General features: G+C 49.7%; 1 protein-coding gene across 9 annotated transcripts in view; it reads left to right on the top strand.

Annotated features, from left to right (window-relative positions):
* Positions 1-13,965, top strand: part of LOXL2 (lysyl oxidase like 2) — an 89,659-nt gene that overhangs the window by 33,233 nt on the left and 42,461 nt on the right. For all 9 annotated transcript variants that reach the window (XM_001914854.6, XM_070256068.1, XM_023636163.2 and 6 more), the window contains one exon: positions 1,744-1,919. In XM_001914854.6, coding sequence (XP_001914889.4) covers positions 1,744-1,919 — 176 coding nt within the window. The remainder of the gene's footprint in view (positions 1-1,743; positions 1,920-13,965) is intronic.

The following is a 13,965-nucleotide window of genomic DNA, read 5'->3' as shown; positions in this document are numbered from 1 at the left end:
ATTTGGAAACCCTCCAGCACTTTTTTAAAAGTTTTTATTTTTAAATGTGGTAAAATGCACATAATATAAAATGTGCCATCTTAGCAATTTTTCGGTGTGCAGCTCAGTAGTGTTAAGCACATTCGCATTGTTGTATGACTGATCTCCAGAACACCTTTCCTCTTGCAAAACTAAACTTTATACCCATTGACAACCACTCCCCACGTGCCCTTCCCCCCAGCCCTGGCAACCACCATTCTGTCTTCTGTTCCTGTGAATTTGACTTCTCTAGATACCTCGTGTAGGTGGAACCAGACAGTCTTTATCTTTTTGTGACTGGTTTATTTTGCTTAGCATAATGAACTCAAGGTTCATCCTTGTTGTAGTATGTGTCAGAATTTCCTTCCTTTTTAAGGCTAAATAATAGTCCAGTGTATGCATATATCACATTTTGTTGGTGGACGCTTGAGTTGCTTCCACTTTTTGGCTGTTGTGAATAATACTGTAATAATGGGTGTGCAAATATCTCTTCGACACTCTGCTTTCAATTCTTTTGGTTACCTACCCAGAAGGGGAGTGCTGGATCATATCATAGTTCTATTTTTAATTTTTTGAGGAAGCTCCATACTATTTTCCTTAGTGGCTGCACCATTTTACATTCCCGCCAGCAGTGCACAAGGATTCTAAGTTCTCCGCATCCTCACCAACACTTGCTATTTCCTGTTTTTTTTATTGTAACCATCTCAATGAGTGTGAGGTGGTGTCCCATTATGGTTACCCCTCTAGCACTTTGCACGCCAAATTCTCAACTTACTGCAGACAGGCGAAGGCACAGGAAGGGAGCAGAGTTCTATGGGGAGTCCCAGGCAGATGGCCTGGCTGCAGCCCAGCCCTGCCTTCCCCTGACTTCTGAAACCTGACGAGGTGGCTCTGTGTGTTAGTCCGGCTGGGCAGTCTCTGAATCAGGTGGGAAACACGAGGAAGTGAGAAGAGCACTGAACGGGGAATCAAAGACCAAGTTCTGGGCTTGGGGGTGGGGTCCTTGCGTGGTGAGTTGCCCTCTCTGAGCCAGGCTCTGCATCTGTGAAATGGGAATAGCAATGCCACCTTGTCCTCTTCCCTGAGGTATGGGAAAGTCAGGGGAGGCAATAAATGTGAAAATGCCTTAAAAACCTGAAACCCTCAGTTGCAGGATAGCTTAGATTTTCCCCGAGGGGTCAGAGTTCAGCCTCTGCTGTAGATGGAAGGGGAGTCTCACTTGTGCCATAGTCAGTGTAATTGAAATCTCCTCCTCTTCATCATTACCGTTTGAAGTAGCCATGGGCCAACGATAAATGAGACCTGTGCCCTGTATCGTCTCTAATCTGCACACACCGCTGCAATTCAAGTGTCATTATCGTCCCCACTTTACTGATGAGAAAAAGGGGCTTTGACCAAGGTCGTATAGCTAAGTGGCTGAGCCAGAATTCAAGCCCAGCTTAGTATCCAAAGGCCCTGCTCCTTCTCCTCTACCACGTGACTTCCGGGCTTAGCTCTGCTTCCTATCCTAGTCATCTTTGATCTTCCACATCCCCAGCTCACATCAGCTGCCCACTCTGGCAAAGGCATCCAGATGGCCTAGAACATACTAAAAGTCGATTGATGACCACACCCAGCTGGCAAAATTAGAGGAAAATTATGTTTCTATGTATGACGTTGATGCCCCCAAAGACTCAAACTTCCTTAGACATAGTTCCTGGTTTTTCTTTTCTCTGCTTCCTTCAGGGCCCATCTGGTTGGACAATATCTACTGCACTGGCAAGGAGACAACCCTCGCAGCCTGCTCCTCCAACGGCTGGGGTGTCACTGACTGCAAGCACACGGAAGACGTGGGTGTGGTGTGCAGCGAGAAGAGGATTCCTGGGTTCAAATTCGACAATTTGTTGATCAACCAAATAGAGGCAAGTCATGCACTCTTGATGACTCCTTCATGTGAATATTTTCCTTCTTCCACGTAACTCACTTTCACCTATTCATTCCAGGAAGTGTGTGTGAGTGGTAAGGAGGTGGACGAAAGCCAATTTGATTTGGTGTGGGGGTAAATGAGGGGAAGATTTCTGGAAGAGGGGATAGCACAGTGGAGAAGGGGCATTCCAGACACACAGAATGGCTTATGCAAAGGCACAGAGGGACAGAAGTGTGAACTGGGGATAAGTAGGTCAGTACTGCTCAAGGCCAAAATGTGAATCTGGGAGTGGTGTGAAATGAAGCTAGCAAGGTGGGCATGAAAGGCCTGTGCTGTGTTCAGGAGCTTGCCCTTTGGACTGGGAAAATGTACTAGTTCTCAATTGCTGTGTAACAAGTTACCCCTGGATTTTGCAGATTCCAGCAACAACATTTATTATCTCATGTTGTTTCTGAGGACCAGGAATCAGGAGTGGCTTAGCTGGTTGATTCTGCTCAGAGCCCCTCATGAGGTTATAGTCGTGCTGTCAGCTGATGTTGGGGGACCCTCTCGCGTGTTGACTCTTGTGGTTGTTGGCAGGCTGTAGTTTTTCTCTGGCGTCAGCTGGAGCCCTCTGTTCCTCTCCACACAGCCTCTCTAAAGGCTGCCTGAGTGTCCTTAAGACTTATGGCAGTTGTCTTTCTCCAGAGAGAATGATTCAAAAGAGAAAGAGAGGGAGGGAGCAAAACGTGGAAGCCACAGTCTTTCATAACCAAATCTCAGAAATGGTACACCATCATTTCTGCTGCATTCTGTTGGTCACACAGACCAGCCATACACAGTGTGGGAGGGGATTACCCAAGAGCATGAATACAGAAGTGAGATCGTTGGGGGCCATCTCAGAGACTGGCTGCCTAAGGACAGGTATTCCCAAATCTAGCTAAGGATCAGAATCACTTTAAAAACGCAGCTACTGGGGTCTCACTGCAGACCTCCTGAATCCGAATCTGCCACTATAGGACTAGACTATTTATTTTAAGCTCTTCCAGATGATCTGATGTCGCCAGCCTGACCCAGGTCAGCGTTTGGGGATGGCAAAAGGGCTTTTGATTCTTTTTCTACACTTATGGCTGAATTTTCAGATTTAGCTTTTCAACAAGTTCTTTACCCAAATAAAGAAATTAACAAAGACTTATTGCACTACTCTTATGTGCAAGGTATATGGGGCTCGGGGCAAGAGGAGTGGGTAGCCAAGACTCCTTCCTCAAGGAACAGGTTGGATGTCACCCCCAAGGGGCTGTGGGGTCTGCTGTGAGTCCAGCCAGGGAGACTTCACTGTGCTCTAGCCTCCAGCTGACCCCAGGACTGACGCTGAAGGAAAGTGACTCTTGAAATGGCCTTATTTGGGCTCCAGAGGAAGTGCTACCCAGGCTGTGGTCTTTACATTTTCCTCTCATGACTCACACCAGCCTGCTCTTTTCTCATATGTTCCTAGAGCGTGCTGAGCGCGCTTGGGAACTGGTCCAAGCCTGCATTACAGCATGGAGAAGGGTTTCCAGCCTCCTCTCAGCCGGCAGGATGAGACTGCTTCTATTTGACACCCTTCAAACGCTGCCATTTTATTTGGGATAACCAGAAGAGATTGTTAGAGTTGATGTACTTGATGTACTTGGGTGTTCTAGTTACTGATGACAACTTTGCTTTACTGTGAAGTTTATGATTTGGAAGGTAGGCTTGTCCAACCCAGTTTCACCCTTTCCATCTCTGCTCTTTATATCCTCATACGGAGTAATTGGCATCCACTTATCTGTATCTCATCTTTCTAATGAGATTGGAAGCTCGTGGAGGGCAGGAGCTATATCTTATTCACCATTGTATCCAATAGAAATAATTCTAGGGACCTACTGAGAACAGTATCTCCAACCCCACATTTTCTTCTTCCCAGGAACACAGCCCAAAGATCATTATCCCCATAGGTGAAGAATCCCCCAAAATAAAGAATTAAACTAAACAGTGATGACAAGCACATAGAAATAAATCACCATTCATAGCATTGCCCTGCCTAATAGGACAGTGAGCTTTCTTGTAGCATCTTTGATGGGCCTCTGTTCAGACTAGAACCTCAGGCTAATCCAGTTGGATTGTCAAGTGAAGATCCAGGCTTCTGGACATAAGAAAGTCATCAATGGCTTGAATAAAAACAAGATGGGCCAAAATATCAGTGGGTTTTGGGCTGGGAAAATACGAAGTATCATGTGCCACTAGGAAAAAGTATTCTGGAAAAAGAACTCTGTGAGTGGCACTTCGACAGAGAAGTGTTTATCCAATACCTCCATGGGCCCGTTTTGATGCCCAGCGTCTGAAGGGGAAATAAGATGGGCCATATCAAAAACAGAGCCTTAATTGGGTGGAATAGTCAGAGAAATGACTGAAAAAAATACGTTAGAGAGTACTTTCTTATTCTGGAAGGGCTGAGAGTCCATGATAGGAAAGCTTAGCACCTGTCTTTATTCTGGACATTTGTCGGGTGCCTGATGCACCCACATCACGGTCCAGGATGCCATTAGGGAAAGAAAACACAGCCCTTGTCCTCCAGCCCTCATAACCTGAGAGGACAAGATGCATGCCTTGGGCAAAGCTGGAAGATCATTCCAAGGCAAGGAGCCTAGGTCCTCAGTGAACTTACAGTATCCCAGAGAGGACTACCTGTGGGGACGTCTGGTTTGAAGGGCCGGATGACTTCCACAGCATTTTCCTAGAAGGCCTCCCCCTTGCTGTCGTACAAATCAGACTGGTTACCATGAGACAGGCTGGGAGCTTTCTTGTCCAGCCACAGCCACTGAGGGCAACTTCAATTGATGAGCAGTCCCCTGTAACTTCTTCCCTTTGAGATTGGCTGAAAGTAGGTCATGAAAGGGCCTGGGTGTCAGGATGTCTGAGGAGAACCTTTGAGAGTTGCCAGAAGACTCTTCCATCCAGGATTTCATGGCGAGAGCTTATGCTTACTGGCTGAGCTGGCCTGATGGGTAGGGAGCCGCCCAGACCACCTACAGGGAATATTTGTGGGATGCTGAGAAATTTCTCCGCAATACCTCATGTAATAGCCTGTGTCGGTAGCTGAAGTCATGGAATCATTCCTCTGGGCTAGAGAAATGTCCCCTGTTTAATGTTTGTGGACAAGAGGAAGAGATGTACGTTTGGTGGACATGCAGTTAGATTGTGTCACAGTGTACTGACAACGGATGCCCCTGAGAACTGCTGATTGATCCATGTGAACTCGGTGCATGGTCTCTAATGATGTTCCCCAGGGCTCTGCTCCGGCCTCTCTGTCATGGCAGAAACTAGCATGGAGATTAAAATGTGTGCTGATAAAATTTATGGGACATACAAAACTAGGAGGGGTTGCTGAATATAACACCATGGAAGGAGCTTCAGAAAAACCTCAGTAGGTTGAAATAATAGGCCCAAACTGTAACACATAGGGATGAATATGAGGTCCTGTATCAAGGTTCATGGGAAAAGGTTCAGCCATAGAGTGAGAGCTGGAGAGAATGACTAAAAGGAATTAATTATATTTAAAAAATTTCTGAAGGAGATGGGTTGACTGAAGGCTCAGTCAGAGCCAAACGTGTGATATAGCTGCTGCAAAAGTGGAGATAAACAGCTACACCGAGTGAAGGATTATTTCCCTCAACTCTGCTTTTTGGACCAAGAACTGAGTACAGGGTTCAGCTCTCGGGCCATCTTTTATCTAGGTCACCCAGAAGAAAGGCCAGGAGGATGGTGACCGGTCTGGAGACCATATTATAAGAGGAAATGAAGATATGAGGGGAGGCATCTCAGTTCTTTTCAAATATTTGAAGTGCTACCATGAAGAAGGATGTTTATGATTTATTCTAACTCCTAGAACTGAGATGAGTGAGAGGCAATGGGTGTAGATTTCCTCCCAGCGCAAAGACTCTGTAATGTGGGGGAGCTGCCCCGCAGTGGATCGGGCTGCCCTGTTAGTGGTGAGCGCCTTGTCACTGGGGCAGCTCAAGCAGGAACACAATGACCTCCTGCCAGGAATATTGCAGCTAGATTCCTACACAGGGAAGGAAGCAAGACAAGGTGATTGCCATGTTCTAAGATCCCTTGTTACTGTGCATATGTGAAGACGCATCTGGCCTATGCAGGGGGCACCCACTAGCTGGCTATTGGCAGTATCCACCATTGTGTGAATTGGCGTCACCCATCATGCGCGTGCACGCGTGTGCGTGTGCACACACACACACACGAGGAAGGGATGCCAGCGAGTGTGTGTGCTGTGTGCTCGGGCCTCTCCCTGCCTCTCTCCGGTCCCTCATCACCTTGGCCTTGAAAGCAGGAGCAGACTTTTTGAGCTCACGCTTCCACATCAAAGTGTGAGATCTAAACTCCCTCCTGTATTCCCCTGGTTTGGGGCCCATAAATTCAGAGTGGAGTGTGTTCAAAGTGAGGTGTCAGTAACTGCTTTCTCTGTGTCTTGTGACCCCAGGGTAAATGAGTGGACTAATGGATGTGAGGAGGACAGCCTGTCTCTTCCCACCCGTACCCTGCAAGGGTGTGGCCAGCCTCAGTAACATCCATCCTCATCGACTCCTCTAGAATGGGGACAGATCCCAGACCACTAGAGATGACCGTTCACAGGCTTGCGCCTTCTCCAGACACGCTCAAATTCCCCAAGCAGAGAGTGGAAGAAAACTGCACATCAGTCTAGACCAAGTTCATCCCACTCGGGGATGCCAGAGGTGTGAGTCACTGAGCCCTGGGGCCTGGCTGATGGAATTTCACTCGCTGAGCTAACCGGGCTGCAGTGGACTCCTACATCTGCTTGGGGCTCCCTCACACTTCATAAATTCCCTTCTGGAGGAAGGAAAAAGTGTATCTTCTTCATATGAACGACCCCACCAAAGGAGAGTTCACAGGCGTGGACCCTGAGCTACCTCCTGGCCGGCAACTGGGACACTACGCGAGTCTGTTCTCTTCTTTAAGATGAGTGGGTTGAATTCCATCCCTCCTGCCTATGACAGTCTAATCCAGAGTGGCAATGGCTTCTCCATCAGAGTGACACAGCAGGCACTCATCATTTTTACAAGGGAGTTTCAAGTATTCTGTAGGGCAATAAATCAGATGGTCTCTGTGAAAGCGCTGCAGTAGGTCGGCACCACCACTCGGTCCTCAGCCCGCGTTCATTTCATCAAGAAAATTAGCCACGCGGAGTGTCAGTTCTCCCCTTTGCGGACACAGGCTGTGCTGTCACATCTTGCAGTGTAGTCTAAGTGTTGGACCCCAGAGTTCCAGTCCCAGTGGAGCTTGGGACTTACAGCTCTATGTCCAGAGTGACGGACCCTTCTTGGGTCTCTGGATACCTCCCTGTACAACAGCATTCCCTAAGGAAAATAAGTCTTAGGCCAATCCTCAAAACCTTCTTAAAAAGAGGTAAGCCCAAGCAAAGAATAAAATGCAAAATACTATTGATTTCAAGTGAATAGATCCTTTTTAAACCTAGAAAACGGAGCCCCAACCAAACCTCCCAGGATTTCAGAGGCTCTTAAATTGAGAGGCTTTATTTCCTGTCTGTGGCTGTAGACAAGTTGGAAAAAGCATTAGATAAGGACAGATGACAAATCCAGATGCCCTTCTGAGCAAACCTCTACACGAGCTGTTTTGCACGTTGCTAAGTCATGTGCTCACAGAAAGGCGTGGGCGGGACCGTGTGCCATTCGATCAGGGCACGGCAGGTCTTTTCCTTTCTTCCCCTCCCCACCCCACTTTCTTCCCTACTTATGTTTTTTATTTATTTATTTTTTGAGGAAGATTAGCCCTGAGCTAACATCTGCCCAAATCCTCCTCCTTTTTTTTTTTTTTTTTTTTTTTTGAGATTGGCACCTGAGCTAACATCTGTTGCCAATCTTATTTTCTTCTTCTTCTTCTTCTCTTCAAAGCCCCCGATATATAGTTATATATGCTAGTTGTGAGTGCCTCTGGTTGGGCTCTGTGGGATGCCACCTCAGCATGGCCTGATGAGCGGTGCCATGTCCGCACCCAGGATCTGAACCGGCAAAAACCTGGACTGCCGACCCGGAGCTCACGAACTTAACCGCTCGGCCACAAGCCGTCCCCCTTACTTATTTTTTAAAGGTTCTTTTGCAAAAGCAGTTAGGTTGCCAGAACTGGTTAGAAATTCCCAGGCTATGATATTTATGTGTTGTCTATCCCTTATGTAACCCCTGAGCCTCAGTTTCTCTTTTGTGACAGCAGGCAGCCCAGGAGGTCTTGAGAGGCCAAGAGGGATGATGAGGAAACAGTGAGGAGAATTTGGTATCCCTACCCCTCACAGTCTCACATCCTTGTGGAAGGGCCCTGAGGCCTGAAAAAGCTCTTTCTTCTCTTAACCACAGGGACTCAGGCTGTTGTGAATGTTTTAAATTCCAGGAGTCCAGGTTTTTATTAGTCACAGTCAGCGGCCAAATGCTTCAAGGCTTTCCTCTGAGCAGCAGCTTTATCTCACCAGCATCTAGGGGCTCCTGGGGGTGGAGGCCTGGAACCTAAAAGGGAGTAATTAACTCTGGAAAGATCCGAGCACTTCCCGGCCAGGAGTTCTGTCCCGCACAGAGAGTAGGTGCAGCAGGTTGCGCTGGGTGGGAGAGAAAGAGGGTCTGTGTTCATCTCTGTGTGGTTTAGAAAGTGGTGGTCCCTCCAAACCTAAATATAGACCTGCTTCCCCCAGTGGCTGCAGGAGAGCTGGGCGGCTTCCCTCTGGGGCAGAAATGGTAGCAAGTGGGCAGTTTGTGTCAGACTCTTGGCAGAAGAGTAAAGAGCTACGGTGGAAGCCCACAGCCTCTGAACCCCAAGCCTTGCCGTCGGATGTAGCTGTCCTGAGTTTTGTCTCTCCCAGCTCACAGGGAACCGGGGCAAGAGGATGCTTAAGATCCTGTCTGGTGCTAACATTCCATGATTCTATTTATCGAGAGCCTCTGTGTGGTCAGGGCTTGCCAGACACCACAAGAGACACAAGAGAAGTCGTTCTAAGGTGACCTATTTTCCCAACTAAAAATAGGTCACAGCATCTGAAAAGTAAAAGGGCATTTATGCAGCTAACACAACAAAATATTTGAAATTGTGCAAATCCTGGCAAATCTGGGAACCCGATTTGTGGCCAGGGTGTAGCACAGGTGACCCTTTGAAAAGTATGGATACGATTATAATTGTTTGTGAGGTGAAATAAATGAATAGGTAGCATTATAATTTGTTTTAGATGAAACAAACGAGTGGACAGCATGTGCACAAACTCCGAACATTGCGGGTTGGATGGGGAATTGTGGGGCAGCCTGGAAAGGGAGAGACTAACGGGGAGAGAGGAGTGGGAGAGAAGCTGTATGGAAGAGGCAGGGGCTTGAGCTGGGCCAGAGAGGCCCTCTCTCTGCCCCGTTTGTCTGGGTCTGTCTGTAGGGTGGTCTGCTGATGAAACTAGGACTGGCTCTGCAATGGGTTCACATAGCTCATTTGAGTCACCTCGGCCATGCTGGAGGGGTCAGTGCCAAGGAATCCCCCCAGCCATCCCAGGAGGCTGTTGGTAAGGCAGCAGGATGCTGCGTCTGTCCATTCACCCACTCACTACACTTTAATGGAGCTCCAGGCCCCACGCTAGGCACTGGGAATGGAGGGGTTGATGAGGTGAGTGGCCAGTCTTGCCCTGCTGGGGCTTCCTGTCTCGTAGTGGAGATCGCCATGAGCAGAAGCATCAGGTACCCTACCTGGGAGTGTGGTGGGTGGTTCGACCTGGCCCAGGGCTCGCCTGGTCTGTGGTCTCAGCTCCCCTGCTAGGTCAGAGGGACTGGTTGCTGGGGCAGGTGTCCTGCCAGCTTCCTGCAGACAGCAGGCCTTGCCTGTCCTCCAAAGAGGCAGCCTCTGTTACCTACCCAAGTGCTTGCAGGTTGGAAAATGAAACACAGAGCAGATGATTTTCCAGCAGCGTTGAACATCTCTTGATTTATAGGAGGACGGCCCAGACAGACTGCCGACTTTTTCCTCTGGTGGCTTGGCATGACCTCAGCTGTCCACGCCACCCCAGCCCTGACCCGACCCCCTCTGCCCGGACTGGTCTCCCTCACACAGAGCTGAGGCGCAGAAATCCTGCAGTGTCTGCCTTCTTCCCTTTCCTCCATCTGACCCCGTCGGAAGACACTAGCTAGAGAATGTTGCTGGCAGCTTCTTACGCTGTGAATTTGTGATCTGATCATCAAAAGAGGATAATTACAGTGTAGCCAGACTCCTCGAATACAACCTTCCTCATGCTGTTTACAGTAACACCCTCTTAGCTAAGCCGTGTAAACGTGGGCTGAGGGGCAGATCGGCTTTTAAGTCAGTTTCAATAACTATTTATTAGCATCACATTTTGAGGGGAAAAGGGAGTTTGTCAAATAGCTCAGACAGCAAGAGAAGCAAGGATAAAGCACAGATGTTCTCCGTGTCCATCCGTAGGTCACAGTAGCACTTATGTGGTGAAGGGAGGCGAGCACTGCCTCGCTGTTTATTTTGCGTTAAACAAAGAATAAAGGGAGTCCTTATTAAATTTTTGGCTTGGGAGCCCAAAGTTTCTAGCTAAGCTGAATTCCTGTACTTGGATTTTTAAAAATTATTATTGATTCATTCCAAAAATATTTGAGGACCCACTATGCGTTGTGCCTGTCTCTCGGAGCCGTGGGTAATATAAAAGTGAGTAAGGCACAGTTCTGCCCTTGAGGAACTCACAGTCCGATGAGGCGGCAAAAACACGTGGAAAGATAAATAATAGTACAAGATAGCATAAATCCGGGACCAAATGCATGACTCGGAAAGCGAGTGCCAGAAGGCTAAGGGGGAGATCCGATGATGAGGATGAGATATTTGGGGGAGGGGGCTTCGTGGAGGAGGTGGTGCTGTCTCTTTCCCCCTCTGTCATGAGTGACTGCAAGGGACTTGCTTGTCTGGCTGAACTGTGCGTCCCAGGGCCTCACACGGTGCCTGGGACATGGGACCACTCAACAAATATTTGTTGAATGAGTGGATGAAATTGTCCTTGATGGTCAGTAGGATTCTGATGGCGGGAGAGAATTGTGGAGAGTGGCTCAGTGCTGGGTGAAAAGCATGATGTGAGCACGGGGTTGAGAGAAGCTCTCTAGCCAGGAAAACAGAAGGGAGGGAACGAGGTGGGTCAGATGTGGGAGGCTCTTGACCGGCAGCCTGAGGCAGGGAGCCACGGGAACGTTTTGAGGAAGACACATGAATATGCAGTGGTCAAGGATGAATGTGCTGGTGCTGTGTGTGGTGGACTGGGCCAGCGATTCATCCAGACTGACGAGATGCACAGGGCCCACGTGAAGTGACAGGATTGTAATGCCCTTTCTTTTACTTCCACAATTCCCCCGACTGAAAAATAGAAATGGGAATGGAAAGGTGCTGGAAGGATGGAGAAGCTCTTGCTGGGCAGACTGGACTATAAGAGTGAGGGGGAGGGTGCAGAAGGCGTGTGAGGCATGTAGTCGCACGCGGGAAGGGTGGGAGCCCCACTCAGCGAGAGGAGGAAAGAGCGAGGCATCTGGGATGTGTTTGGTTCGAGGTGCTGAGGAAGGTGCCAAGCTGGCAGTTGAGAAAATGGGTCTCCATCTGGAAGGCCGTTTTTTAACAGCCGAAGAAAGAAGGCTGAGAGCAAGATGCGGGACCTGTTAGCAGCGGAGGGAAGGAGCTTGCTGAGGGAGCAGAAGTTGTATAGAACTAACCAGTCGTGCACTCCACTTGGGGTGATGGCATACTGGTCTATCTCTTCATCATGGTCCTCCCACCCCAGCCACTCCAAGGATGACTTCTCAGGTGGGAAGGCCTGGGCTGGTACTAAATTACAACTTCCAGAGCGGAGGGGAGGAGGATGGCCGGGCTGAGACCTGGCCCCGGCGAACGTGCCTCCCGGGACGCTCTGCCAGGGCCGAGCTTTTGGACAAATTGTGAAGTGGACTCTTTTAGGGTTGCCTGCTTTCTTGCCTCGTCTCCCCTTGTATCTTTCCCTGATGCAATCTCCCGCTAGACTTTCAAAACTGGTGATTTTTCTTCATTGGCGACAGCCCCAGACGGTCACGTTCTGGAATTTGCAAGTCCTTCACGGAGGCTGCGAATGTGAAAGTCATTCAGGTACAGGCCTGGGAGTCCCGGCCCTGCTGCTCCTTCGCTGGCCTGTCTTTCCACCGACCCCCTGGCTGAGGCAGCGGGGGTCCTGCCCCTGCCCCCTGGCTCTCTCTTTTGGAAGTGGATGAGAAGCCCTCCCAGGGCTCACGCCCTCCCCAGGGACGTGCTGAGCTTTGAGTAGGACAAGTCCAGAAGGCTCCGTGAGTCCCTTGGAGGGAAGCCTTTTGGAGTTCTGGGTGAACTAGTGAACTGTTGTCTCTGGCAAGAGGGGCACCATTCAGACTTTAATTTGAATTTTAAAATGTGCCAGATGCGTTACCAGCTTCTGGGCTATTGGGCTCAATGTAACACTAACAAGTCCAGAGAGTCCTCTGTTAGAAAAGAAAAACGTGTATGTGCTTTAGTGTTTCAAATCTTCTCTTCTCTTTTGGGGCTGAAGTTCTGGGAAAAAAGTCTTAACACTTGTGGTCATGGGAGGGATTCCAGAGCAGTGATGTCAGGAGGGAAGTTGTGTGGATGCGTGTGTTCTCCTCCACAGAGGCCTCTGAGTGGTCCACGCAAGCTCCTGCTGGCAGCAAGTGCCGGCAGTGAGCCCGAGCTGCCCCTGCCGCCCCCTGGCCGGCATCCCGGAGCAGCTGGGAGGCAGCTTTCCCTCACACACGCTGGTCGGACTCACGCTCCTCGGGGTGGGCGCAGGGCCCACTTTGACTGTGGACTTCGAATGTGCAGGCCCCAAAGGTCCCTCAGAAGGCTGAGCTCCAGGCCCTGCCTCGTGTGGGTCAACTCAGCACGGGGCAGTGGACCGGTAGGGGCGGCAGGGCGAGGATGGCGCAGAGACCGGGGGTTACGGGCCTGGAGGACGGGAGTGGAGTCAGAACTCGGTTTTCACCCTTGTTTGCCTATTTATCAGCTGTGTGAACTAGGAGAAGTTGCAAAACCTCACCAAGGTTTCTCGTTTTTCACCGGTAACATGGGTACGATTAGCCTTCTCCTAAGTTGTCGTGGGAATTGAGTACGGCAATGGACGGAAAGATCTGAGCACAGTGCCTGGAGTGTGATAAATTGGTTGGTATTTGATAGATGAGGGCCACCACAGTCATTATTATTCAGGGAAGAGACAGGCCCTGTAGTTGGGGCATGGGGAGGAAGCCCGGCAGGGTCCGTGGAGTGGACAGACTGCATTTTGTTGAATGAATGAATCAATCAAGTGAATTTGAGCCATACAGAATGAGGAGGAATTGGTTCCGTGGGGAGAGAGAGAAGACATTCCATTTTGAGGGAACAGTGGCTGTAAAGCCGACCCTGCCGGCTCGCTGAGGCTTTGAAGGGACAGTCCCTCTGGACCCCTCCTTCACCACATGGGTGCACAACAGACCTGCACTCCACACACACAGACCTACACAGTGCACAGACACACAACCCTGTCACGTACACAGCGTCAGGCACACAGACGCACACAAGCAGATGCACTCCCAGAGACACACATCCAGATACTCAGACACATACAGAGAGATACACTCAAGACAGACACGCAAAGAGACACACACGTCATCACACACACACACACACACACACACGCACGCAGTGAGTTGGTGGGAGAACAAGGACATGACACCTGGTCCTGGAGCTTCCCCTCCTCCAGGCCTCATTTCTGCATCCTGGAGCCCACCTGGCTTTCCCCAGCAGTCATACTTCTGCTGAGGGGGTGCTGTCCCACATCAGGACACAGGTCCAGGGATCTGCTGAGCTTCCCCTGCTGGGCCTGCCTCCTCCGGTCGTAGGTTCCCGTTTCACAGCTCCCCTTGGCGAGCCTGCACCGCGGGCCCACAGCAGGCAGGTGGTGGCAGGGAAGTGGAGTAGGGGAGCAGGGTCTTTGAGGT

Source organism: Equus caballus, chromosome 2, assembly GCF_041296265.1.
Source record: "Equus caballus isolate H_3958 breed thoroughbred chromosome 2, TB-T2T, whole genome shotgun sequence".
NCBI lineage: Eukaryota > Metazoa > Chordata > Mammalia > Perissodactyla > Equidae > Equus > Equus caballus.
This window is presented reverse-complemented; position numbering and strand designations above follow the sequence as displayed.